The sequence below is a fragment of the Camelina sativa genome, chromosome 10 (genome assembly GCF_030686135.1).
Source record: "Camelina sativa cultivar CO46 ecotype springtype chromosome 10, ASM3068613v1".
Lineage (NCBI taxonomy): Eukaryota > Viridiplantae > Streptophyta > Magnoliopsida > Brassicales > Brassicaceae > Camelina > Camelina sativa.
The window spans coordinates 1,670,025-1,693,486 of NC_141889.1; the positions used below are offsets into that span (position 1 = coordinate 1,670,025).

At 36.0% G+C, this 23,462-nt stretch overlaps 4 protein-coding genes across 5 annotated transcripts; 3 read left to right on the forward strand and 1 right to left on the reverse strand.

Moving 5' to 3' along the window:
• The first annotated feature begins 724 nt into the window (after positions 1-724).
• Positions 725-4,375, forward strand: LOC104716482 (U-box domain-containing protein 5). The gene is made up of 5 exons (XM_010433865.2): positions 725-1,428; positions 1,544-1,615; positions 1,753-1,938; positions 2,046-2,153; positions 2,245-4,375. The coding sequence occupies exons 2-5, from the start codon at positions 1,574-1,576 to the stop codon at positions 4,183-4,185; spliced, it is 2,277 nt and encodes a 758-aa protein (XP_010432167.2). The 5' UTR covers positions 725-1,428; positions 1,544-1,573; the 3' UTR covers positions 4,186-4,375.
• A 170-nt stretch (positions 4,376-4,545) lies between these two features.
• LOC104729529 (transcription factor BEE 2) lies at positions 4,546-6,195 on the reverse strand. 2 transcript variants are annotated; one of them, XM_019231380.2, is made up of 5 exons: positions 5,673-6,195; positions 5,416-5,598; positions 5,120-5,326; positions 4,904-5,044; positions 4,546-4,820 (listed from the first exon to the last, which is right to left on the reverse strand). In XM_019231380.2, exons 1-5 carry the CDS (start codon positions 5,961-5,963, stop codon positions 4,725-4,727), a joined length of 918 nt encoding a protein of 305 aa, XP_019086925.2. In that variant the 5' UTR covers positions 5,964-6,195; the 3' UTR covers positions 4,546-4,724. The 2 variants fall into 2 exon arrangements, with proteins under 2 accessions (XP_019086925.2, XP_019086926.2); XM_019231381.2 differs by having other exon boundaries at positions 4,904-5,038; positions 5,673-6,081.
• Positions 6,196-7,110: 915 nt separating this feature from the next.
• Positions 7,111-9,466, forward strand: LOC147935726 (uncharacterized). The gene is made up of 7 exons (XM_087469543.1): positions 7,111-7,704; positions 7,778-7,882; positions 7,977-8,115; positions 8,251-8,421; positions 8,512-8,752; positions 8,844-8,935; positions 9,020-9,466. Exons 1-7 carry the CDS (start codon positions 7,608-7,610, stop codon positions 9,303-9,305), a joined length of 1,131 nt encoding a protein of 376 aa, XP_087325669.1. The 5' UTR covers positions 7,111-7,607; the 3' UTR covers positions 9,306-9,466.
• A 7,823-nt stretch (positions 9,467-17,289) lies between these two features.
• On the forward strand, positions 17,290-23,087 carry LOC104716484 (uncharacterized). The gene is made up of 7 exons (XM_010433868.2): positions 17,290-18,417; positions 18,521-21,906; positions 21,998-22,068; positions 22,146-22,211; positions 22,302-22,391; positions 22,497-22,673; positions 22,770-23,087. The coding sequence occupies exons 1-7, from the start codon at positions 17,978-17,980 to the stop codon at positions 22,803-22,805; spliced, it is 4,266 nt and encodes a 1,421-aa protein (XP_010432170.1). The 5' UTR covers positions 17,290-17,977; the 3' UTR covers positions 22,806-23,087.
• Positions 23,088-23,462: the final 375 nt, after the last annotated feature.

The window sequence follows — 23,462 nt, forward strand, 5'->3', positions numbered from 1 at the left end:
GAGGATATGATGCAATCCGATAAACCAAAACATAAAAATGTGGTGAGTTAGAATTGTGTTCGGTGTTCTCGTGCCTTGTGTCTAATAAAGCTTTCTTAAGACTCTCTATATAGACTAATACACAGAAACTAGCTATGATAACTATCTTATGCAATGGATCAATACAAAACCCCCGAAGATGAACTTAAAAAAACAAGTCAAACTTCTCGTTCAACTTTCGATAATTAGAATGAATCCCCACTCTACATACGTATAATTGAAATCACTATCTTATGTTTCAATAATAAGAATTAACCCATACTCAACGATGTGTATAATTGAAATCACTATTATTTCACGAAGAAGATAAAACCACACTATTAAGTATTAACTTAACCAAAACAGTAGTCAAACTTTTTTGACTGGAAAAGAAACCAACTCTTAAATTATCTAGAAAAAAACAATCTTAGTTACATCACTATCATCATCATCAATCTTTATTAGAAAGAATGGTGAAAATCATTAGCTTTAAAATTAATACGATTAGAAAAGCAAGAGAAGGAAGGAAGACTTTTATTCAAAAAAATATATATTCCCTCATTAAAAAAAAAAAGAATAGAAAAGACTTAAAGAAAAAAAAAAGCATGTCAAATAAAAATTACTGTAAGCATCAAAAATTGTTTGCATGTGGAGTTGACCTAAGACCATATATATATATATAAGAGAAGCACTCAGATCAGACCTCGTCCTTTCAATTTAGTCTGCGCTTCCACACGGCACTCTTATTATTATTATTATTATTATTATTATTATTATTATTACTTTACTTATTATCATGTTTTAATTAAAAAATTTATAAAAAGAAACGCGGTGATGTAAACACCGTGACGGCCCAATTACCGTCCTTAGGCTCAACGGTTTAAAATCGATTGTCATGTCTAAAAGGCTGTCACTTTTTGAAACACTCACAGTCCTCTTTCCTTTTTTCTTCTTCTTCTTCTTCTTCATAAATCTCTCTTCTCAGTTCTCTCTCTCATTCTTCTCCAGTTTTTTTTTTTTTTTTTTTTTTCACCAACCATTATTCTTTTCTTCTTTTTTCAACGGATCTTTGCACGAACACACCTTGAAAGACTGATTCTTTTTCTTGACCCAGTTGAAAAAAGTTTGTGCCTTTTTATTTCTCTATAAAAAAAAAAAACTGAGGATTTAGGGTTTGTGTTTGGAATTTAGCAGAGGGTATGCTCAAGGTTTTAGCTGAAGAAATTATCGCTTTTTATCATCAGTTCTTGTTTCTCTTTCTGATTTACGGTGGATTTGCTAGAGAAACACTCTGATTTTGTTCTTGAGAGTTCTGCAAATATATATATATAGACGCTGTGGTAGTGTGGTTCCTAGTGTAAGCAAGCAATTCTTCAATTGAGTTGCTTTGGAGTCTCTTCACATAATAAGGTAAGTCAATTTTATCCCCATTTACAACTTCCCTTGTTAGTAATGATAGCTTGAGAGATGTTCTTAAAAGAACCCTTTTTTTTTTGTGTGTGTGTGTGTGTGTGTGTTTTATCAGACTTGAAGAATTTAGAAACGTCCTGATTAGATGGCAATTGATTACACTGACCGGATGCATCACTCTTATAAGGTTTGTGTTGTTTTATCAAACATCTCTTGTGATGATTGAGTTTTTATGTCTTTCAATGTTTGTTATTGTAATGACTTGTTTGTGTTGTTACTCTGTTTCAATTGTAATGACTTGTTTGTGTTGTTACTCTGTTTCAGATACACTCTTCCATGTGCATAGAACTGAGAAACGTAGTTGATAGAATCATGAGAATCGTTCCTCTTATAGAAGATGCTCGACCTGGTTGCTCCTCTGGCATACAGACTCTTTGTTTACTCCACAAAGCTTTGGCTAAAGCTAGGCTCCTTCTTCAATATTGCAGAGAATCCAGTAAACTCTACATGGTATGTTTTAAAAATCTCAACTTTTTAACACATTTTTATTAGTTGATTATGGGCCACTAATCCCTTATTTCATCTCTATATGGTCTAATGTGTTTAATACTCTTCAGGCAGTAACAGGAGATGCTATACTCGCTAGAGGTTCTAGCGCAAAAAAATCATTGGAGCAATGCTTAAACGACATTCAAAGTATGGTACCAACTGTTTTGTCTATCAAGGTTTGTACCAAAACTATGTTTCTTCTCTCGTCTTTTCATAATTTTCGTAGAACAAAGTTAGCAGAATCACTGATACGAGTTTCGCTTGCAGATAACTCAGATAGTCCAAGATCTTAGATCAACTGTGTTGACTCTAGAATCATCTGAAGAAGAAGCTGGGAAAGCTATTAGAGAATTGATGCAACGTAGCACAACTTCTTCTGTTTCTTCCGATGAGAGCAACAACGGTTTCTGTTTTGCAGCAATACAACTCCAACTTTCAACACCTGAAGCCATTGCGATAGAGAGAAGATCCTTAAAGTCGCTTTTGGCGAAATTAAAAGAGGGTGAAGTGGATAAGAGACAGATTCTCAAGTTTCTTCTCTATCTCCTGAAAAAGCATGAAAGAAACATTTGTGAAGAGAACTCTTTCTCACATCATCAGTTCATCAATGATTCTCTACATGGTAATGCTGCGGAACCCGAGTATTCTGAGGAACACAGTGCTACATCATTTCCCGAGCAATTCAAATGCCCTCTTTCTCTTACCGTGATGTATGATCCTGTCATCATTTCCTCAGGCCACACCTTTGAGAGGATGCGGATTCAGAAATGGTTTGATGAAGGTAATGTTTCTTGTCCTCTATCAAAAAGGAGACTGGATGATTTCACATTGGAGCCTAACGTAGCGATCAAGAATCAGATATCAAAATGGTGCGCCAGGCACGGTCTTGATGTCCAAGATCCAGCGATGAAAGACACAAAGGCTTCTTCTCACAGTATCGACTTCTCTGTTTCCATTGCTAGTTTCGGAAGTTCTCTTTGCAATATCCCAGATCTCGGCGGCCTTTCGATTACGGATTTAAACTCGATCTGTTCCATTGATTCGCCATCCTACTCTAAGATGTTAAAAGGTGGTTACTTTACGCCAATGCAGCGGATAGATTCTTCTGCTTCAGGGGAGAGTGTCACAGATTCTTCTAGTCACACCGAGATTGAGATAGATCCCTTATGTGGACTCACTAACCTTCCATGGGATGCACAGATCAAGGTCATTGAAGATGTGAAAAGTCGTTTTGAGCACAGTACCCGCGCTTTTCGGTCTATGTCACCGAGTAAATTTCTTGAGCCACTTATCACATATCTGAAGAATGCTCTCGAAAGATATGGCACTGCGGGAGACATAATAAAGGGTGGATTGGATTTGTTATTGGCGTTCCTCAATGGAAACAGGAAGGCTATAGAAGCTTTGGAAGAAGAGGTTTTCAAAATGTTCTCGGTCTTCCTCGAGTCGGAGGTAGTAGCTGAAGAAGCTCTGAACATACTTGAGGTTGTCTCCAGCCATCAGCAAGGTCTCTCCAAGATAACTTCATCAGGCTCTCTCTCTTCCCTCTTGAAGATCGCAGAGTCTCAAGCAGAACATCTCCAAGAACAAGCTATGATCACACTCAAGAACCTTTCATCAAGCAGTGAGATATGTTTGGAAATGGTATCTCTCGATTTCATCCAGAAGCTCACATTGTTCTTGCAACGAAACATATTCTGCAAACACTCGATCATTATTCTGAGAAACCTCTGCAACACTGAGAAAGGTCGGGTTTGTATCACAGAAACTCCGGATTGTTTAGCTTCCATAGCTGATTTACTCGAGTCGAATGTTCCCGAGGAGCAAGAGAATGCAATCTCCATCCTCCTCCAGCTCTGTGTGCAGAAGATCGAGTATTGCGATCTTGTGGTGAGACAAGCAACTGATATTTACTCATCTCTTCTCTTGATATCCAACAATGGAACCGATGAAGCTAAGGTGGGAGCATCGGAATTACTTAGAGCTCTTGAAGAAGTAGATTCCGACAGAGAAGAAGAAGAAGGAGAAGAAGAATCATCCAGACCAGAAGAAGAAACAACTGCTTCAACTAGTTCACAGGTTGTTACTTCAGTTACTCGTCAGGAACCTATCATAACAACAATACCAACTCCAAAGAGATCTGGTCCTCCAAAGAAATCTAGTTTTTTTGGATTCAATTTCTCCAGTCTCAAGAAGAAGAAAGGATAGTTACAACAAGGCACAAGTTTAATTAGGCTCGTTTTAACTTAATTTTTTTTTGAGAAATTTCATTAATTTCTTTTGGTTCTCTGCTTGTTGGCTTAGCTAGGTTTGTATATGTTGATGCCAGGCCAAAAATGCCTCCATTAATACAAGTATAGTTGTATAATTTGTGAAAAGGATATAGTTGTGAGGAAAATTAGCTTGCATTTTTGTAAATTATTAACTTTAGGATTTTTTTTTGGCATTTTTTTCCAACTATAAAATGTTTAGCATACATATATAAAAAAAGTTCAGCTGGAATTTTCCTTTTTTTTTTTTGTTCCATTTGATAATTTTATATAATCTACAATGTACAACAAGGAATTGTTACGGCCACAAGAATTTTGCACTTATACATATCCCCTGGAATATTTATCTCTATAGTATGAAGATAGTATTGAAAGATCTTTTTGGATTGGGTTCCTTTGTCTTTCTGGTTCAAATTTCAGATAACGTAGATAAAAGGATAAGACAATAGATTAAAAAAAAACTCTTTCCCTAACTTTTTACTTGAGGCTGAAGAAATTGGAAACGGAATCGGTTCTGAAGCTGTTGTAAAGACATTGTGAGTTAGTTTCCCAGCTTGAAGATGTCTGATCTTTCTGCAGCAAAGAACAAGGACAAAAAAGTTACTTCACGGACAAGTAACAAGAATTTGAAACTTATGAAAAGGAAAGATTATTACAGCGCCGAGAGATGTGGTTTGGTTTGCGTTTATGACTGAGTAATCGAGAGATCCTTGCTGATGTAATGGAAAATATCTAAAATCCGCCATCATTGACTGCTTCGAGACAGCTTCTGGAAGTCCTGTGAAGTAAGCCTGAAACTAGATTTCAATCTAAACAAGTCAGTAACTGCGGAAAGCTAGGTTAATTCTTACGATGAAGCTGACTATAATCACCTGTTTTGCGGATAATTCATCGATATGAGACTCAAGTTCTGGATTAATGACAGAGAGTTTCATCGACAGGAACTCGACTTGCTGTTGCAGAGATTGGACATAATTGATGATCTCATCAAGCATACCGGCTTTTCCAGTAACTTTGTTGCATCCAGGAACAATATCTTGAAGACATTTCATCTTCTTGCTTATCTTTTCTCTCCTTGCCTGCCAAGTTCCCACCACAATACATCCACTCAAATCTCTGATAAAACCCTAGAAAGTTAATTCTATGTAGTAACAGTTTTATTAGTTACCCTTTCTGCTAAGCTATGTCTGTCTGTGGCTTCACCTCGTCTAGCTCTCACATGGATGTAATCTGGTTTCTGGATCTCTGAAGATGTCTCTGTGTTGCTCATGTTTGATTTTCCTTTCATGCTTGACTCTGTTTCATCCTCTGCTTTGATCTTCTTCTTCTTCTCTCTCTGTTCTGTCTTACCCTAAAAACCAAAAGTTGAAACAATCAAAATCAATGTATCAAACAAAATCTAAAACCCCAAAAATCAATACAAACCTCTAGCTTTCTCTTGTTATGCAAGGCAATGGCTCTGTTATCTTCATTGTTCTTCACTGGTTCCATATGGAAGCTACTTGTCCTGGAAATGCAGCCATCAATAGTATCATAATCTGGTCCGAATTCTTGAAAATGTCTGAAGCTCTGCAACTCATCATTGTTGTTTCCCAAATAAGTCTCAACTCTCTTGAGCTCTTCTCTCCCATCTGAGCCAATTATCTGAAGAAACTCAGTTGAAACCAATTGTTGCTGTTGTAGCCATTTAAGCCTATCAAGTACAGACAAGTCCATGGAGAGAAGGTAAAAAAAAACTAACTTAAAAGCTCTTCTTTTCTTTTCCTTTTGAGGGTTAAAGCAAAAAGAGAGATAGAGAGTTTAAGTTATATGTGTGTGGAAGAAAAAGTAATCCAATTGATATAATTAATCTTAGCTTTAAATAGAAAGCAACATTGACCCACACACATGAGATTCGAAATCTAGTGAGAGAGGGACAAAATTGATAAAAGTGGAGGAGGTTGGGGACAAAGAAGCTGAGATGAGAAGTTGTGGGGTCTAAATGACATAACCTACCATGTGGTCATGTCTTTATGAACATGAGATGAGGAGTCTCTTCAGTTAGTCATTTTTGTGTCTTTTCTCTGTTTTTTTTTTCGTTTGCCCTTTCAAGTTTTTGAGAGGATCTTACTTAGAAAGATTGTTTCTTAAGCTTAAAGGTGGAAAATGTGTGGGGAATGTGAATTATGAATCTTTAACTTACAAATGAACAGAAATAATGGTTTGAATCATGAGCGGTTCGGGCGAGTGATATCATTCTCATGTCTTGTTGTGTGAATCTATACCGTGATCTTTGACCTTGTGACGTATAAAAACTACCATCTATCAGTCTATAAATTATACCAATATTTTTTTTATTCTATTTCATATATTAAAGAGATCGTTAACCAAAAACAAGATATATCTTAATGATAGATAGATCATCTCATAGTTTTTTTAACAGAAAACTAAAAAAATAATTAAAAAATCATGTGATTAGGACAAAAATAAATAAGAGACCTAAAAGAAGAAAATGGGTTTGAAGATAAGTGATAGGAAGGTAGGCGACACCATTGCTTTTGATCTAAGTGTTTGGTCCCTATACTTTGTTTTCTTTTGCATTTAATAATTATATATATATCTATACGTTATGTACATATTGAGTTAGATAATTCAAAGAATCAATACTATTTTGGAACATTCTTCATTCTGTAGATAAGTAGATTATTGGAGATTCTTCATTTCGAAGACATTAACACAGTTATCAACATATCTTCCATAGTTCCATACAATGATACAAACTTTTAGGTGATTTTACAAAACTTTGGTGTATAAAAAAGAAGAGACTGCGGTTGCGATATAATATCAAGTCTATAAAATGTTATACCAATGTTGCTTAGGTCTTATCCCATAAATTCTGAGACTTTTCAAAGTGCTTGGCGACTCATACTAACGCATGTCGTTTTATGTGCTCACTAAGTCTAACACTAACGCCTAACGGCACCACGTTTGTCTAGGAGCCGAAACAGAACATTTCAAAACCTCTGTCTTTTAAAAGTAAGCGACTGAACCGGCCGGTTCAAATAATTTGAGATTTTCCGGTTTTATTGTTAAACAACAACAAAAAATCGCAATTTTACGAAAACACTCTGGTTCGCTAAGCGGGTTCTCAATTTTACGAAACACTCTGGTTCGTGAAGCGGGTTCGACTTGTCTGGCTCAGGCATCGCCACAACTCTTCCGCAAGTTCACATACACGCTCGGTGCCGTGCTCCTAAGTCCTAACGTGTCTTTCTTTTTTTGTATCTTCTTTAGCTCTCTCAATTCTGAAATATCTGGTTCTCTCTTGTCCTTGGAGATTTATACGACTACGAGGTTTGTTCTCTGTGAACCAATCAATCGATGTCTGCTGCATGTGCTGTAACACCGTCTGTTAGGACAGAGTTGTTCAGCTCATCATCTAAAAGATCAATCTTTCCTGCTCAAATTTGTCGACCCAGTAAGGATTCAAATCCAAATTCTCCTTTAGATTAAGCCTGAGTTATATTTATTGACAATCTTTTGCAATGAAGGGAACAAATGTGAAATCAGCAGAAGGGAATTTGCAATTAGAGGAGGGATTGTTGCTTCTGGAGTTTCAGTCATGGGTACTTCTTCTGCTTCTCAGTCTCTTCCAGGTAAAAAAAGATCCTAGCTTTGGACTTTTTCTTCTCTTTTAGTTTTAAAAAATCTTATCTTTTTGTTTGAACGAAGTTGGATGATTCTCTTTAGGTAGTGAGAGGTTGGCTTTTAAGCCAGAAGGGTATAACTTTTGGGAATGGAGAGGTCACAAGATTCATTATGTGGTTCAAGGAGAAGGCTTACCTCTTGTTCTTATTCATGGATTTGGTGCTTCTGTCTTTCATTGGAGGTACCCTTCCTTAGTTTCACCTCCCAAGCTCTATATTGTCACTCTTCTCTCTTGATTTAGGATCATCTCTCTTATCAGTTTATACGTTTTAAGACAGCTTGGTTTTTATAGCATATGGATCATTGATTTTTATAGGTATAACATTCCTGAATTGGCTAAGAAATACAAGGTGTATGCCTTGGACTTACTCGGTTTCGGATGGAGTGACAAAGCTCTCATAGACTATGATGCCATGGTTTGGACAGATCAAGTTATTGATTTCATGAAAGAGATTGTGAAAGAGCCAGCTGTTGTTGTCGGAAACAGGTAACATGAATGAATGTGCTTTTATGAAGCTCTTTTTGTCAAATCCATAAGGAAATCTGAATAACAAGTTTTCTGACTTTTTTTCCATAGCCTTGGGGGATTCACAGCCTTGACAGTTGCGGTAGGATTACCTGAGCAGGTCACAGGAGTTGCACTTCTAAACTCTGCGGGACAATTTGCATCTGAGAGTAGAAAACGAGAGGAAGTTGATGAATCCGTGATAACCAAGTTTATAGTTAAGCCATTTAAAGAAATATTCCAACGCGTGGTTCTCGGGTTCTTGTTCTGGCAAGCCAAGCAGCCATCTCGGATTGAATCTGTCTTAAAGAGTGTAATGTCTTATTTGACTTTTTTTTTCAGATTTCTTCTTCTCAAAGTTTGTTACTACTTTGTACTCAATTTTGTTTATTGCAAAAATGCAGGTGTACATAGACTCTACTAATGTCGATGACTACCTCGTCGAATCCATTTCAATACCTGCAACAGATCCAAATGCTGGAGAAGTATACTACAGGTACGAAAACACCAATAAAGAGCTTCTCTGTTTTGATACATAAAGAGACCTAACTACCATTTGTTTGTTACTACTATCTTACAGATTGATGACAAGGTTCTTAACGAACCAGAGTAAATACACTCTAGATAGTGTTCTAAGTCAGATGACTTGTCCGCTTCTGTTGGTTTGGGGAGATCTTGACCCGTGGGTCGGTCCTACTAAAGCCGAGAAAATCAAAGCATATTACTCCAACTCATCGCTCGTGCACTTACAAGCAGGGCATTGTCCTCATGACGAAGTCCCGGAAGCTGTAAACAAGGCTTTGTTGGATTGGTTGTCCATTAATGTAGCTTCAAAACCATCTTCTCCTAAAGCCTTGGAAATATAAATGAAGACTCTATTTGCGAAGGAAGTATATAGTTGTATATTATACATTGTTACCCTTTTTACAATTTGCTGCTTCTGGACTTGTATAATCTGAGATTTAGAGCAGAGAGACTTGATCAAGTTTTGCTAATGAATGAATATGGATGCAACTCTTGTGGGCAAGTATCATTGAGTTGGGTATCTGAACCAGGTTTTGGTAAAACCCCTCAAGAGAATAAAAGACTACATTACAAAAGTCTAACATAGTGGGTACCAATACCCAAACAGTTTTAGATTGACTTTGACAAGGACAGGTTATTTTCACACGTGTGAAACATGCAAATTTGTAGTTTGTCTTTGGGTTTTTTGGGCTGTAAATCTAAGTGTGCACTAACTTGAGGTCTCAACTCTCAACAATTGATTTCCAAAGTAGTCGCTAGCTGAATCAATGACAAGAGCCATTTTGATTTCTAGACAATCTGAATCACTAACTGATTAACTTGAATAAGTGTGGTTCATAATAGGTCATTTCTTCGTACGATTTTGATTTTAGAGCAACATTATTAAAGGGACCGATGATTTTATTACCTAAGCCGCTTTTTAATTTTGGTGGTCAACACCTAAGCTGACAAATATCAAAATGTAATAATTAGCTTAAGAAAATGGTCGTATGAATATTGAGTGCTGTGATTCCAACCAAAGTGGCCAACACAAGGACCCCTTTCTTTCTTTTCTTTTTTATTCCAACGTTTCATGTATTTTGAAATAAAAATATGGTTCGATTCCATTTCAATCGCTATAATTCTGTTAAACAATGGCAACACGAGCGTATTGGACTGATGTGCTTCTCTTGTTTCTATGGTGATCATTATGCACCAACTCCTTTTATTTCATAAATGGGCTGGTTTATAACTAATGTATACACTAATTATGCTCATAAACAGTCTTTTCAAATGATTGCCCCCAACATAATTAGTGTTTCTTCTAAATGTTAGGGCAATCATTGTATAATTGGGGAGTACATTATAAGTTCCAACTCACTTAAATGATTAGTGTTCTCGTAAGTATATCAACTGGAGTTAGTTTTTTTTTTCCAACTTAAAGTACCTAAATAAATGTGAAAGTAAAAAAAGAAAATTTCACCAAACACTCCAAATAAAAATTTTCTCAAACAGTTTGACAAAGTGAAAGATAGCTTCCACATATTAGCCACCTCTTAAAAATAGACAACTATATCATTGTAAGTTGTAACTAGTCAATTCTAGTTCTGTTTTGTAACCCAACTGATGCACTGTTACAGTTAATTAAAAATATTCATCTAATAATCATCTGATGCACTGTTCAATTAATTTAAAAGGTAAAAAAAAAATTAAAAAAAAAAGAAAAGATAAAAAAGAAAAGAAAATATATTTATATTTATTTTATTTTATTTTTGTTGATCAAATAAATGTGAATAAAATTAGAGTGAGATGATTAGTTAATTAAATTTTGTCACACAAACATACTAACTCTTTAGTAAAAAACATATACATATATCTCGTAATGATCAATATTTATTTATTATATCTTTTTATGTGAATAACAATAATAATAAAAAGTCATCTAAGTTGGTTTATTTACAAACTGTAAAACTGCCATTTCAAGTTTTATAGATTATACCTTATTTCAGACTAAACTTTATTAAAAAAATTCAAAAGATTCAGAAAACTTTCTTCATAGTTGTTGTGTATGTAGATTATGAAATCTTCAATGCAACGTTGATATGTCTATATTTTGTCTTTGCTAAACATGTATTTGTCATGCACTTAGTTAGGATAACTAGTTGTTTTGCATAAATTTCTAGTCTCTTTTGTACACTTTGCATATTTAGGTAGTTCTTGCATCATCTTTGCATACATCGTGCATTTCGGAGTATTTCAGGTGTTTAGGAGACGTCGGAGTCGCACCGTTCGAGTCACCCACTCGAGCCACCACTGGATCCATTCGAGTCGACGTCGTTCGAGCCAACACCATCGCCGTTTGAGTCACCTAGGTCGAGCTACGATGACATTGCATTCCACTCGACGCACACGGACTCGATCACACATGTCACGAAGAAAGACGTTTGGTCTCACACGCTTGAGGGAATTCCCAAAACCGACTCCTTACCTTGTCGTTTTAAGTTTTAGGGTTTTCCATGTTGGATTACTATATATACATTTTGTTAAGTCTTTGCCGAGACATGACATCTTTTATCTCGCTTTTTCTTAAGGTTTTACCTAGCCACCAAAACCGCACTCCGATCTTGTATTCCAGATAGCTTTGATTTTATTGAGTTTTTGCATTGGATTTCTTCTACAAAGTTGTTCTTCTCATTTCTATTAATCTTACTATGTTTTGTTCTATGTTTTCTGGGTTTGCATTTTTGGTGATGATTTCCGGATCTGAGTAGTGCTATAGTTCTTGGGGATGGGATAGACTAGGTGGAGGATCATATGATGTAGAGTGTTTAAGCTTTGATTTGTATGATTCCCTTCTGGACTAGTGTTATAAATGCTAGTTTCTCTCTGATCAGTTGGAACTAGGTTCGAGACATTTCCACACCCAAAAGGTGTTTGATGAAATGTTTGACCAACTAGTGCCAGAGACTTACGTTCCTAGCCTAAGAGATTAGTTGTCTAGGATGTTTGTTGACGTGAATGAAATTGTTTGTCATGCCTGCTCAACCATGTTTCTCTAGCGAGGACTGGGTATGGAAGTGGTTGAGTTTGAGTAGCTTTTGCCAAGAGATTGTATTAGCTAAGCGTGATGTTCATTGGGATAGATTGCTTGTGACATGTTAAACACTCTGTAGACTAGGATACTCCACATCAATTACTCCCATCCTTAGGACTTCTTTCTTTCTGATTTTTATTACATCCTGAACTGTTTCTGATCTTGCTATCTAATTCTTGCTTAGACTCATTTTCTGTTTTCATTCATTTTCGCTTCCTATCATACATTCTCGTTTCTAGTCCCTTAGCTCATTTCCGTTTTGCATTTTCATCACATTAGGTTGTTAGACAAAAACACTCTCTTTAAATTGGCTTGACCTGTGAAATCTTGATTGCATCTTGAGTGACTAGCATCATACCATAAGGTTAATTGAACCTGCTAGGATAGACACACAAAAACCCTAGTATCAATTTGGCGCCGTTGCGGGGGAACATATGAAGATTGTCGAGCTGGAGAATGGACCGGAGAAGGTGTTCGTTGGTGAGTTCACTCGAGGCTCGCTGAAGCACGACCTTGCATGGGTCTGGTGTCCTCGGGGACAGACCTAGGGATGGCGGTAGTGGATGTCGAGCAGCTGAACTTCCGCATGAAGTTAGTGAAGGTCTTGGTGAAACTGCTGAGCGCCTTGTCTCTTGCCTTCCCCCATCGCTGAAGCTTGTTGAGGCGATCATGAGCTGCTCTGACCCCTTTGGCCATTTGTGGTTCTGAGTATTCCTCAAAGTGGAATTGCTCAGGGCGGTACTCAAACGTACATTTATTTGTTTCACTGGTGTTGTGTACATATATTGGAAAAGAGAAATTTGGTACACCGATTTATTTGTGTCATTGTTGTTGTGTACGTACACTATAAGTAAATATGATGTTATGTACATCTATTTATTTTATTATTGGTATGTACATATATTTGATTTTGTTTGATATATGTGATGTACGTACATCAGAATAGTTACTAAAAACGAACTCCTTAGCGACTACATAACGAGAGTCTTAACTTAGTCGCAATAATAAAAGACTAATTTGCGACTCAACTACCACTACAATAAAACAGACTTCACAACCCTTTTGGGACTAATAAGTTGTCCGTAATCAGTCACTAAACCCATACACTCCCAAAACCGTCGCAAGGATACGACTGTTATATATAGTCACAAAATTGTCCTTATGTAGACTTCGTTGCGGTTTAGTCGAAAATGTACAACTACCAATTCTAGTCACATATTTGTCTCTAATATACGACTATATCATGGAGTCCGCAATCCGTCGCAAATCAGCAACCTTGTTGCGACCTACATATTTTGCGACCGTTTTTTTTTGTGACCATCGGAAATAGTCGCGAAGTAGTCGCAATACCCTTATTTGCGACTAATGAGCGACTATTATAGGAGTCGCAAATGACCTGTTTTATGGTAGTGACATAATTTGTTCCTTAATTTGTTTTGTTTTTTAATTTAATTTTGATTTATTTTTAAAGAACTATTAGATAGAAGATTCTGATTGGTTGATAGGGGAGGAGGTGAATACAAGCGTACCTAAGTATTTTTCTATAAACATTACCTGAACAAAACAAAACAGGATAGTCATAAAAACAAAACATATAATAAATTATCCTATCTAAATTACATGAATGTAAGAAAAAGTTCGAATCAAATCCGAGTCAAATCTTGAATGCCCATCCCTAGGTAAACTAGGATAAAAAATAAGTTCGCTTCTAAATTGTACCTAATTTTTTTGGATTTTTGGATTGTATTTTTATAAAGATACATTGCTGCAAACATATTTTAAAAGGTAAATATACAAATTACTTAACTATTTACGTACATGCAAACAAAAAAATTATTACCGTGTACGTACACATAAACAAAAAAATTATTACCGTGTACGTACACATGAGTAAATGATAAGTATTAATCTTGAATAATATTAAAAAACAAGTTAGAACATAAATTATAATTTAATGTAAAAAACAAATTAGAAATTGGATCTTAAAAGATAGAAAAAAAATATTTATAATTATAATTACAAAAATAAAAAATAGTCATCAAATTGAATGGAGAGAAAAAATGAAAAAACAAAAAAATAGAGAAGAATAATAGTAAACTAACATTAATTATCTAACACATTTATTTTTCTCAGTTCAATCGTTACATTGTAATAAAAGAAATCAAATTTGCTGTAGAGACATTTCTGTCCAAAAAATTCTTGTGGCTAATAGGTGGAAACTCCATTTGACTTTGCAAAATGGTGGTTAAAAAACATCAATCCTGTGCAATTTACCCAAGTAAAAAAGGTTTAAAAATATTTTGAATTATCCGGTTAAAGAAAATCAAAAACGATGGTTTTCTTTGGTTGGTTTTCTTTGTGTAATATAATAAGCGGCCAACATTTAGAATCATATCTGGTGTGGTTTTGATTTTCTTTTTGCTTTATTTGACCTTTTTCTTAACTATTTTTGTTCTATATGCATGAGTTTCAACATCTGAACATATGAACAGGAAATAAAATGGAGTATTTAATCTTCCTTAGCATAACTTTTTCATGTACCTATATGTATTTATATATATTAAATTGAAAAGATTACGCAAAAAGAGAAAAGTGGTCCTAATTAACATCCAGATTGATCTAAACTGTAGGCTGCACTGTGGACAAAAAACAAAGGAATCCAATCGAGTTATATAAAAAATGAAAAATGATGGATCGCAAAATATAAACTAAAAAACGAAAAGATGAAAGATGGGGGGTTTTTTATATATATATAAACCTAGTATTTGGTCTTTATAAAAACGCATATATTTTAAAAACATAATTTTATTAACACGATCAGAGACAGATATATAGGCGTGTCTCTTAAGTTATGAACACAAGTTTAGTACTATTATTCTCGACAGATTGGTATTCAAATCCTAGCTTATTGGTCAAGATTGATGTTATTCTATAAATTCTATTGAACTATATGTCTATTTGAGATAATATCCAAAAAGAAAAAATTAAAAAAATGTTGAAACCTGTTGTTGTTATTAACTGCGAATTGGTTTATACAGTATACTTTAAACTTAGATACTGATCATGGAACGAATAAGTGAATCTTGTAAGTAGGGCAAGCATGGTTATCAACGCCATCATTATGTTCTTCGGAGCATAATATAAAATCATGGTTTCATTAGAGATTTTATTTTTTAAACTATATGATAGAATAATAGAGTGTATATAGCGTATCAATCAACGTGTGTATTCGTCTTTTATTAATTTTTATCGTCTAGGATTTATTTATTTTATGCATGCTTTACAAGGCACGCACTTATAAGCAAGCATGCGTACACCCAAACATGTAAAATACATTGTATTTGAAATCTGGATAAATCTGAAATGAAAAATATACTAATAAGTCGGATTAAATTTAGATGGTGATAACTGCTATGGAGTCATTCTAAAATGAAAGATACATTAAATTGCAAAGCTCATTGAATATTGTTTTTACTTGTAAAAAAAAGGTTGGTGTTGTTATTAACTAACGCTTGCATTCGTTCGTATCATCGAAATGAATAATTTTGTCGTAACAGTAGTAGTGCAGGTAATTTTCACTATCATAATCAATAACTGATGCTACAACTTAATATAGGAAGCCAACCACCCATCTATGAAATAAAGATATAGTTATCTTATCACATAAACTTCAACTTCGACTTAATTAAGAGGGTAACGTAGAGTAATAATCATATGAGTTGTCAACCAATTAAATTGATCAAATCATGCATGCCACGAAAAAAATCTCGTTATCGATTGTGGGCACCAAAACTATTTTATTAAGGTGATAATGTAATACTAAGGAATATATACTAGCTAGTATACATGCGCCATAATTGTGTCGTACGATTATTATAGTTGTAGTGTAATGAAATTATAAATCTCGACTTGCAAATTGCAATATACTATTGTATAATATGGTCTTGATGAGAAGAAAAGAGAAAAAAGAAGAGAACACTCTTTATGGTCTATATGATCTGGAGGGACGGTTAGGCTGTCTTATTCGTGACATTACTGGCCCTTTAAAAAAAAAAAAATTGTTATGATTTGTTCAAATGGTGCCAAATTTAGATTAATATTCATATGCTCAAATCTTAGGAAAACTACAGCACCAACAGTCATTTATTCAGACTAGAGTATTATTGCAATTGTCAGAACTCAGAACAATGTTACAAAATGCCAATGATTCTCACTTGTTCTTTGTTTACTAGGATCTAGCTTAAAATATGTTTAACTAAGCTCTCTTTCGATCATGGATGGAAAAAGAGAATGTATTTCGATAATCAAAACAAATTCGTAAATATTGGCGAAGATATAAGTAGTATGTACTATACTTTTGGCCTTTAGCGAAATTTATAAATTATCAGTTTAATACACATATAAATCTAGTGGAGTACGTAGTAAAACAAAACCATCGGTGATTTATAACATCCATAACTATACTACCAAATATATACTCCGTTACTTATGGATCTCATTGTATGCACTACACATCTACACGTATCAATTAGATAATGGCATAATGCTGAGACCATAATTTGAACCCAAAAAAAAAAATTAATCAAAGTGCGTTACACTTGTTATAAGGTCATTGGAAAGAGAGGCAACTCCTACAGTTTTTTTTTTTTTAAATAATAACATTTATATATCTATCTCTTACAAATTTCAACACTACATTTGTTTCCCTCTTGGGAACCCCAATTTTACTTTCTTCTACATTAATTGTATTAACTCTTTTATTATTCTTTCTGTTTTTGTCCGTATTTTATTATTATTATTATTATTATAAAATAGCCTTACATTAAACGACACTGTTGTTATATCTAGACTATAAAAAATTCTAGATGACTAGACCAGTCCGAATAATCCAAGTTTTGTAGTTTATTAGTATAATGGTAATAATATATTAAAACTAGCTGATTTTCTGTGATCTGTGAAATAAATTTTCAAATTTTGCATTCTATTTCTAACGTTAGAGTACATATTATTATAAAATAACATAATATTTCATATGGGAAAAAAGAAAATGAAGATTAGATAGTGCAAGGGTCGGGACCCACACGAGGGAAGAAGAAGAAGTGACAACAACGAGTTTTATCTATTTCCACCTTTACCCTTTCCTTTTCGTTTCGCGCGTCTTCACCGGCTTACCGGCTACACCTGTCGCTGTATTATCGGTTTCATCATTTTAATTATAATATAAAACTAATTTAATTCAATAATTAGTGTTTAAAGTTTAAACAAATACGAAGAGCAAATGAAATTAGTAGTTGTATTAAATTAGCTGCCGCCGTGCCGGCCGTTACGATTGCAGCAGCACGACTGTTTCTTGGATTAATTTATTCCGTGGAGTCGAGTCATGGAGGCCAACAAGTCTCTCTAATTAATGAGAATAATCGTAACCTTTCTTAATTTATTTCTTTATTATAGATACTATTGATTTTTTATTAGAATCTTGCTAAGTTTAATTTTTAAAATTTTAAACTGTTCCTATTTCTGTGTTAATTCCTTTTTTTTATATATTTATTTTGGTACGATGTAGAGATGAAAATATATTATAGTACTACTATACCTTTTTTTATTTATTATAAAAGTTATAAAAAAAAAACGATTCGAATAGATTTTTTTTCAAATTAAAGGTGAAGAAGAATGAAGAGGTCCTTTTTCGTCATTTTGGAGTTTCCTTTTGGGACATTTTTTTTCTCTTTTTTTTTTTTTTTTTTTGTTCCGTCCTCTTGACTTCTACTGCTGTTTCAGACGGAGAGAGAGAGAGAGAGAGAGAGAGAGAGAGAGAGAGAGAGAGAGAGAGAGAGCCTGAGAAAGAGAAAGAGAAAGAGAAAGAGAGAGAGAGAGAGGTTGAAGAAGAAAGAGTTGCAAAAACCCAAGAATCGTTTTTTTTTTTTTGTTGGCTTGATTCTCATGGAAAATCTCACTCATTCTCGTAATCCAAACAAGTCTTCTTCTTCTTCTTCACTCCCTAAGAAGAAACCTGACAATGGCCTGACCCCCGGCGGAGGTTTTCCCTACACCAACTCCTCCGGCAACACCACCTCTACATACGACGACGTTTCCGGTGGTCCGCCTAGGTTCGGTGCTCCCACTCTATCTCCTCGTCTTGAAGACTACTGCGAGATTTTCTCCGGCTCCTCACGCGCCGCCGTTTCTTCCATTCCCGTACTCGATCTTCCCCTTGTTGATGGTAGAGATGTCTACTTCGATGTTCGTACTCAAGGTTTTGATTACCGTGAAGTCTTCGGTGGTTTTAACGATCTCGATTTAGCTCCTTCCTATGAAGACCTTTTTTACCAGCAGAGGTCTACTACGGTGGTTGGTCTTTGTGATTCCCCCGACGATGCTTGGTACTTAATTCAAAATCCTTACTTTTTTCTTAAACCCTTTGATTCAATTTTGTGGAAAAGAGCTTTCTTTTTTTAAAAAAGAATCTTTTTTTTGTTGTTGTAGGACTCCTGAAGAAGTAGAGTCATGCTCAGGAGGTACAGAGCATTCTGGCAAAAGTCCTTGTTTCTCTAATGGTAGAGATTCTTATGATTCCATTGATGGAAGCACTGAGTTCAACATTTCTTATAACAAAGCTAGTCATCAGTTAAGCAGCAGCGGCGGGGATACTACAAATATGTCAAGTGTTGGTGGTGTCATACGTGTAGCTGACTACACTGCTGCAGTTGACGAAATGATTTGTGCTGGTGGAACAACAAAGGAGACTGGGCCCTCTTCTCTTGGCAGCAGAGGTACTACAAGTAGATTTGCCTTTCAAGACAAGTATTACACTTGTGAACCTTTTGTTACTGTTTCTGAGATTGGTTTGAAGACTCACCCTACTGGGATCCCACCTCCTTCGAGGCCACCTCCTGTATTAAAGAGCGGTTTTAGAAGTTCGGCATCTAATTCTAGAACCACCGGATCAGAAAGATCTGCTGATAGTAGTAGTTCTCCACCGTTTTTTGATGTTGAGGTTGATGCAAGTTCCGCTGCTGTGAGAGAAGCTATGGTTAAAGCTGAGGCAAAGCTGAAAAATTCTAAAGAGCTGTTTGAAAGGAAGAGGGATGGGGCAAGGACCACCACGAAGAATAGATTGACTGAGGAATCGAAACCGAGCCATACAGCTGGTTTGAGGGATAAACATGGAAGTAAGTCACTCTCTTCTCAAGGGTCTGCAGACTCTGATGAATGGAAAGAAGCTAATCAGTTTGTTGAATTGGTGAGAACTGAGCTACCAAGAAATGCTGATGAGAACAGTGGTGGGAAAGATGTTTGTATTCCCGTTAATGCAGAGTTTTTTTATCAGGAGCTGACATGGGCAGCCAATGTTGACTGGGATAAACAGCGGAGGAGAGCAAAAGGAGATAGGGAGGATTATGAAGCGGGGAAATTGCCAAAACACCCTGGAACGAGAAAAGTAGCATCTAGGCATAAGGGACATGAGAACAAGCTTGCAGAAAAGGTTCCTGAAGAGCCAAAGAATGGGAAATCGGGACATGTGGAGCTGCAATTTGAGATGGGAAACAATTTGCCTGATCTTGGTGGGGTAGTGAAACACAGAAATCTGCTTAGACCAGAAGAGAACAAGCTCTTCACTGAAAAGCCTGCAAAACAAAAGAAGGAATTGCACTGTGTAGAGAAAACAAAAGGCATACAAAATCAACAACTGGATAGAAAACCGCATCAGAAAGCAGCTGAGAAGAACCAGGAATGTGTGTTTGAATGGGAACAAAATGCGAGAAAGCTCAGGGAGGCTCTTGGTAATGAAAGCATGCTAGAGGTCTCCTTGGAATCCAATGGAAATGGAAAAAAATTGGGAATGCATGGCGAAAGTGAGACAAAACTGAATGAGGCCTTGAAGCGGGTGGAGGGGGAAACTAGAATCAAAGAGGCCCGTGTAAGGGAAGAAAATGAGAGAAGAGAAAGAGAAGCTTTTGAGAAGGCAGAAAATGAGAAAAGACTTAAGGCAGCATTGGAGCAAGAAGAGAAGGAAAAAAAGATTAAGGTGGCTCGTGAAAAAGAAGAGAATGAACGGAGAGTGGCAGAGGCTCGTGAAAAGGCAGAACAAGAAAGGAGAATGAAAGAACAGCAAGAGTTAGAATTGCGGCTAAAAGAAGCTTTTGAAAGGGAAGAAAAGAACCGTAGAATGAGAGAGGCCAATGAGAAGGCAGAGAGTGAAAAGAAAATGAAAGTTGCATTTGAACAAGAGAAGGAACGAAGGATAAAAGAAGCACGTGAAAAGGAAGAAAACGAGCGAAGAATAAAAGAGGCTCTTGAGAAGGCAGAGCGAAGGCTGAAAGAAACTCTTGAACAAGAAGAGAAGGAAAGGGAGATTAAAGAGTTTCAAGAAAGAGAAGAAAATGAGAGGAGAGCTAAAGAGGCTCTCGAGCAGGCAGAGACTGAGAGGAGGTTGAAAGAAGCCCTTGAGCAAAAGGAGAAAGAAAGGAGGCTGAAAGAGGCACGTGAAAAAGAAGAGAATGAGAAGAGGCTGAAAGAAGCTATGGAGCTAGAAGAAAAAGAAAAAAGGCTGATAGAAGCTTTTGAGAGAGCAGAGATTGAGAGAAGACTGAATGAGGATCTTGAACAGGAAGAGATGAGGATAAAGCTGCCAGTAGCCAAGGATAATGAAGAAAGAGAAAGAACACATAGAGAAAATCAAGAGCATCAGGAAAATGAAATAGATTCAGGAGAAGAAAGTGACGAGAAAGAAAGAGATGCTTGTGAAATAGAGAAAACCTGTGAAACCACTACAGAGGATCATGGAGAGCAATCATCTAATGAAAGTCTTAGTGACAGTCTAGAAGAGGATGAGAGTATAGACAACGAAGAATCAGTGACCAACCAAAAGGAAGAAGAAGAAGGACCAAGCCAAAGAGAATCTATGTCCGAAGACTCCTGTCCTTGGAAGGTTTTTGAGAAGAACCTCAAAGATGCCAGCCAAAAGGAAGGAACCAGTGAGCTAGATGCTGGATCCAGGTTGTTTGAGAGGCATGAAGAGGCACCACAGTTGAGTGAAAATGGAGGATATAAACAACAAAATGGAGAATCAGGTGAGAGACCCTACTCTGAGAATATTAGAGGAGGAAAGCATAAACAGAAGAGTAAAAACTCTGATACCTCTAAAGATGCATCAGTTCTCAAACGAGACAACGGGTTGAAAACTGAAGTTGAAGAAAGATCGGAAGACGTTATAGGTGAAGACGAAAATGTCAGAAAAGCAGCAGGTGCTGGTAGTGATCAAAGGAATCCAGAGGAAAGTAAGTGCGCTCCCAAAATATCCTCTGGTTTCAGAAACCATGAAAACAAATTCACCCATCAGCAGGAAAGAGGAAGTATCTATGAGACCCAAGTAGGTTTAAATCAAGATGCAAAACTAGAAAGACCGTTGCCTTTTCGAGTATCTGTGCAACGTGAGAAAGAAGTAGAGAGGCTGAAGCGAGAAAGAGACTTTGAGATGGAGCGCTTAAGAAAGATAGAAGAAGAAAAGGAGAGGGAAAGAGAGAGGGAGAAAGATCGAATGGCCTTTGACCAGAGAGCCTTGGCTGATGCACGTGAAAGATTGGAGAAAGCATGCGCTGAGGCTAGAGAGAAGTCTTTGCCTGATAAGTTATCAATAGAGTCAAGACTTAGAGCAGAACGTGCGGCAGTGGAGAGAGCAACCGCTGAAGCTCGTGAACGTGCAGCTGAAAAGGCTGCTTTTGAGGCGAGGGAGCGAATGGAAAGATCCGTTTCTGATAAGCAATTTCAGAGTTCAGGTTTCTTTGGTGAACGGATGGAGAGATCAGTTTCGGATAAGCAAATTCAAAATTCAGTCTCTTTTGGTGCTTCAAGATATCAAAATTCTCCTGGTACAAATACTCTAAAAGCTCTCTAGTTCTTTTATTTTCTCATCCCCCCCCATTAGCTTAACAATTTTTCTTGTCTTTTTTGTCTCTTAAGGTACTGATGGTGAATCGCCTCAGAGGTATACATCGAGATTAGAAAGGCATCGGAGAACAGCTGATCGTGTGGTAATTAATGCTTCTATTTCCCAATACTTGTAGTAAAAAATGCACACCATTGATGTTAATTAATGTACTCGTAACAGGCTAAAGCGTTAGCAGAGAAGAACATGCGTGATCTTGTGGCTCAGAGAGAACAAGCAGAAAGAATTGTACAGCCACCAAACCGAAACTCCTCTTCAACTAAAAAAAAAAGCCTTCAAATGTTTGTAGTAATCACAGTTTGTTTCTGTTTCTTACAGAGAGTCGCTGAAACCTTGGATGCGGAAGTAAAGAGATGGTCAAGTGGAAAAGAAGGAAACATAAGAGCATTACTGTCAACATTACAATACGTACGTTTCCTGAAATGAAGATCAAAGCTAAAAAAAAAAAAGAACAAACAGAGTGAATTCTCAAAATCTGAGTTTTTTTGTTTTGGTTTGTTTGATATGAACCAGATCCTTGGTCCCGAGAGTGGTTGGCAACCTTTACCATTAACAGAAGTCATAACTTCAGCAGCCGTGAAGCGAGCTTACAGGAAAGCAACACTTTGTGTTCATCCAGACAAATTACAGCAACGTGGTGCAAACGTTCATCAGAAATATATCTGTGAAAAAGTCTTCGATCTTCTTAAGGTAATTCATGTTCTGTAACACCATTTCACACACACACACTCTGAATTGGTCATTCTGAAACTTTGAATTTGTGTTAACTTACTAATAAAATTCCAGGAAGCTTGGAACAGATTCAACTCAGAAGAAAGGTAGAGCCTTGTGCTATATTGACATTTGACCTTTGGTAGTACTATATGACAAATGGTTTCTCAGCTTTCTTAACATTTCTTAGAGATTTGATTTTTTTCAACAATTTTTTTTATTGTAAAGTCGTGCTTCTAGAGTAGTTGAAGAGTAAATATCCCTTTGGTATATTTTTTTTCTTTCTATGATTGCCAGTTTGCCTAGATGATCATTGTAATCATTTCTACAATTATCTGTAGATTTTAATATAGATATTTCTAAACAATTATATAGTTTTTTTTCTTCTGCAAATTGTTACATTCGATCTCTTATCATATACTTGACGACCAGTTAGAATACTTATCTTTAGTCGGGAGTGACTGTCTATTTTGTACATGTTAAATTTAGGTACAAGAAAAAGTAATGATTGCAGAGAGCTGTTTCAGTTAGTTAGCATTCTACAAAAAAAGTATTATTATTTCTTGGCTGATCTCAGCCTAACAGATCCTAAAACCTAAATAAAATGTTAAATTGGTTAGATGACAAATACCACATTTTCGACAAGAAAATAATTACAACCAGTGCTATTCACACACACACACAGAGACGCAAAGTTGCTATTTTTTTAATATATAAAATCATGCTATTCACATACAAATGTTAATTATGTTTTCTAGACAGCACACT

Bases quoted from the DNA above. Each gene is read 5' to 3' on its own strand.
- LOC104716484 (XM_010433868.2), top strand. From the start codon at position 17,978: ATGGAAAATCTCACTCATTCTCGTAATCCAAACAAGTCTTCTTCTTCT. The intron at 22,069-22,145 runs GTAATTAATGCT...TACTCGTAACAG, and splicing joins GGAGAACAGCTGATCGTGTG to GCTAAAGCGTTAGCAGAGAA. The intron at 22,212-22,301 runs GTACAGCCACCA...TGTTTCTTACAG, and splicing joins GAGAACAAGCAGAAAGAATT to AGAGTCGCTGAAACCTTGGA.
- LOC104729529 (XM_019231380.2), bottom strand. From the start codon at position 5,963: ATGGACTTGTCTGTACTTGATAGGCTTAAATGGCTACAACAGCAACAA. The intron at 5,045-5,119 runs GTGATTATAGTC...ATTGAAATCTAG, and splicing joins ATGAATTATCCGCAAAACAG to TTTCAGGCTTACTTCACAGG. The intron at 4,821-4,903 runs GTAATAATCTTT...TCTTTGCTGCAG, and splicing joins AAACCACATCTCTCGGCGCT to AAAGATCAGACATCTTCAAG.
- LOC147935726 (XM_087469543.1), top strand. From the start codon at position 7,608: ATGTCTGCTGCATGTGCTGTAACACCGTCTGTTAGGACAGAGTTGTTC. The intron at 7,705-7,777 runs GTAAGGATTCAA...TTTGCAATGAAG, and splicing joins TGCTCAAATTTGTCGACCCA to GGAACAAATGTGAAATCAGC. The intron at 8,936-9,019 runs GTACGAAAACAC...ACTATCTTACAG, and splicing joins GCTGGAGAAGTATACTACAG to ATTGATGACAAGGTTCTTAA.
- LOC104716482 (XM_010433865.2), top strand. From the start codon at position 1,574: ATGGCAATTGATTACACTGACCGGATGCATCACTCTTATAAG. The intron at 1,616-1,752 runs GTTTGTGTTGTT...ACTCTGTTTCAG, and splicing joins GGATGCATCACTCTTATAAG to ATACACTCTTCCATGTGCAT. The intron at 2,154-2,244 runs GTTTGTACCAAA...TTTCGCTTGCAG, and splicing joins CAACTGTTTTGTCTATCAAG to ATAACTCAGATAGTCCAAGA.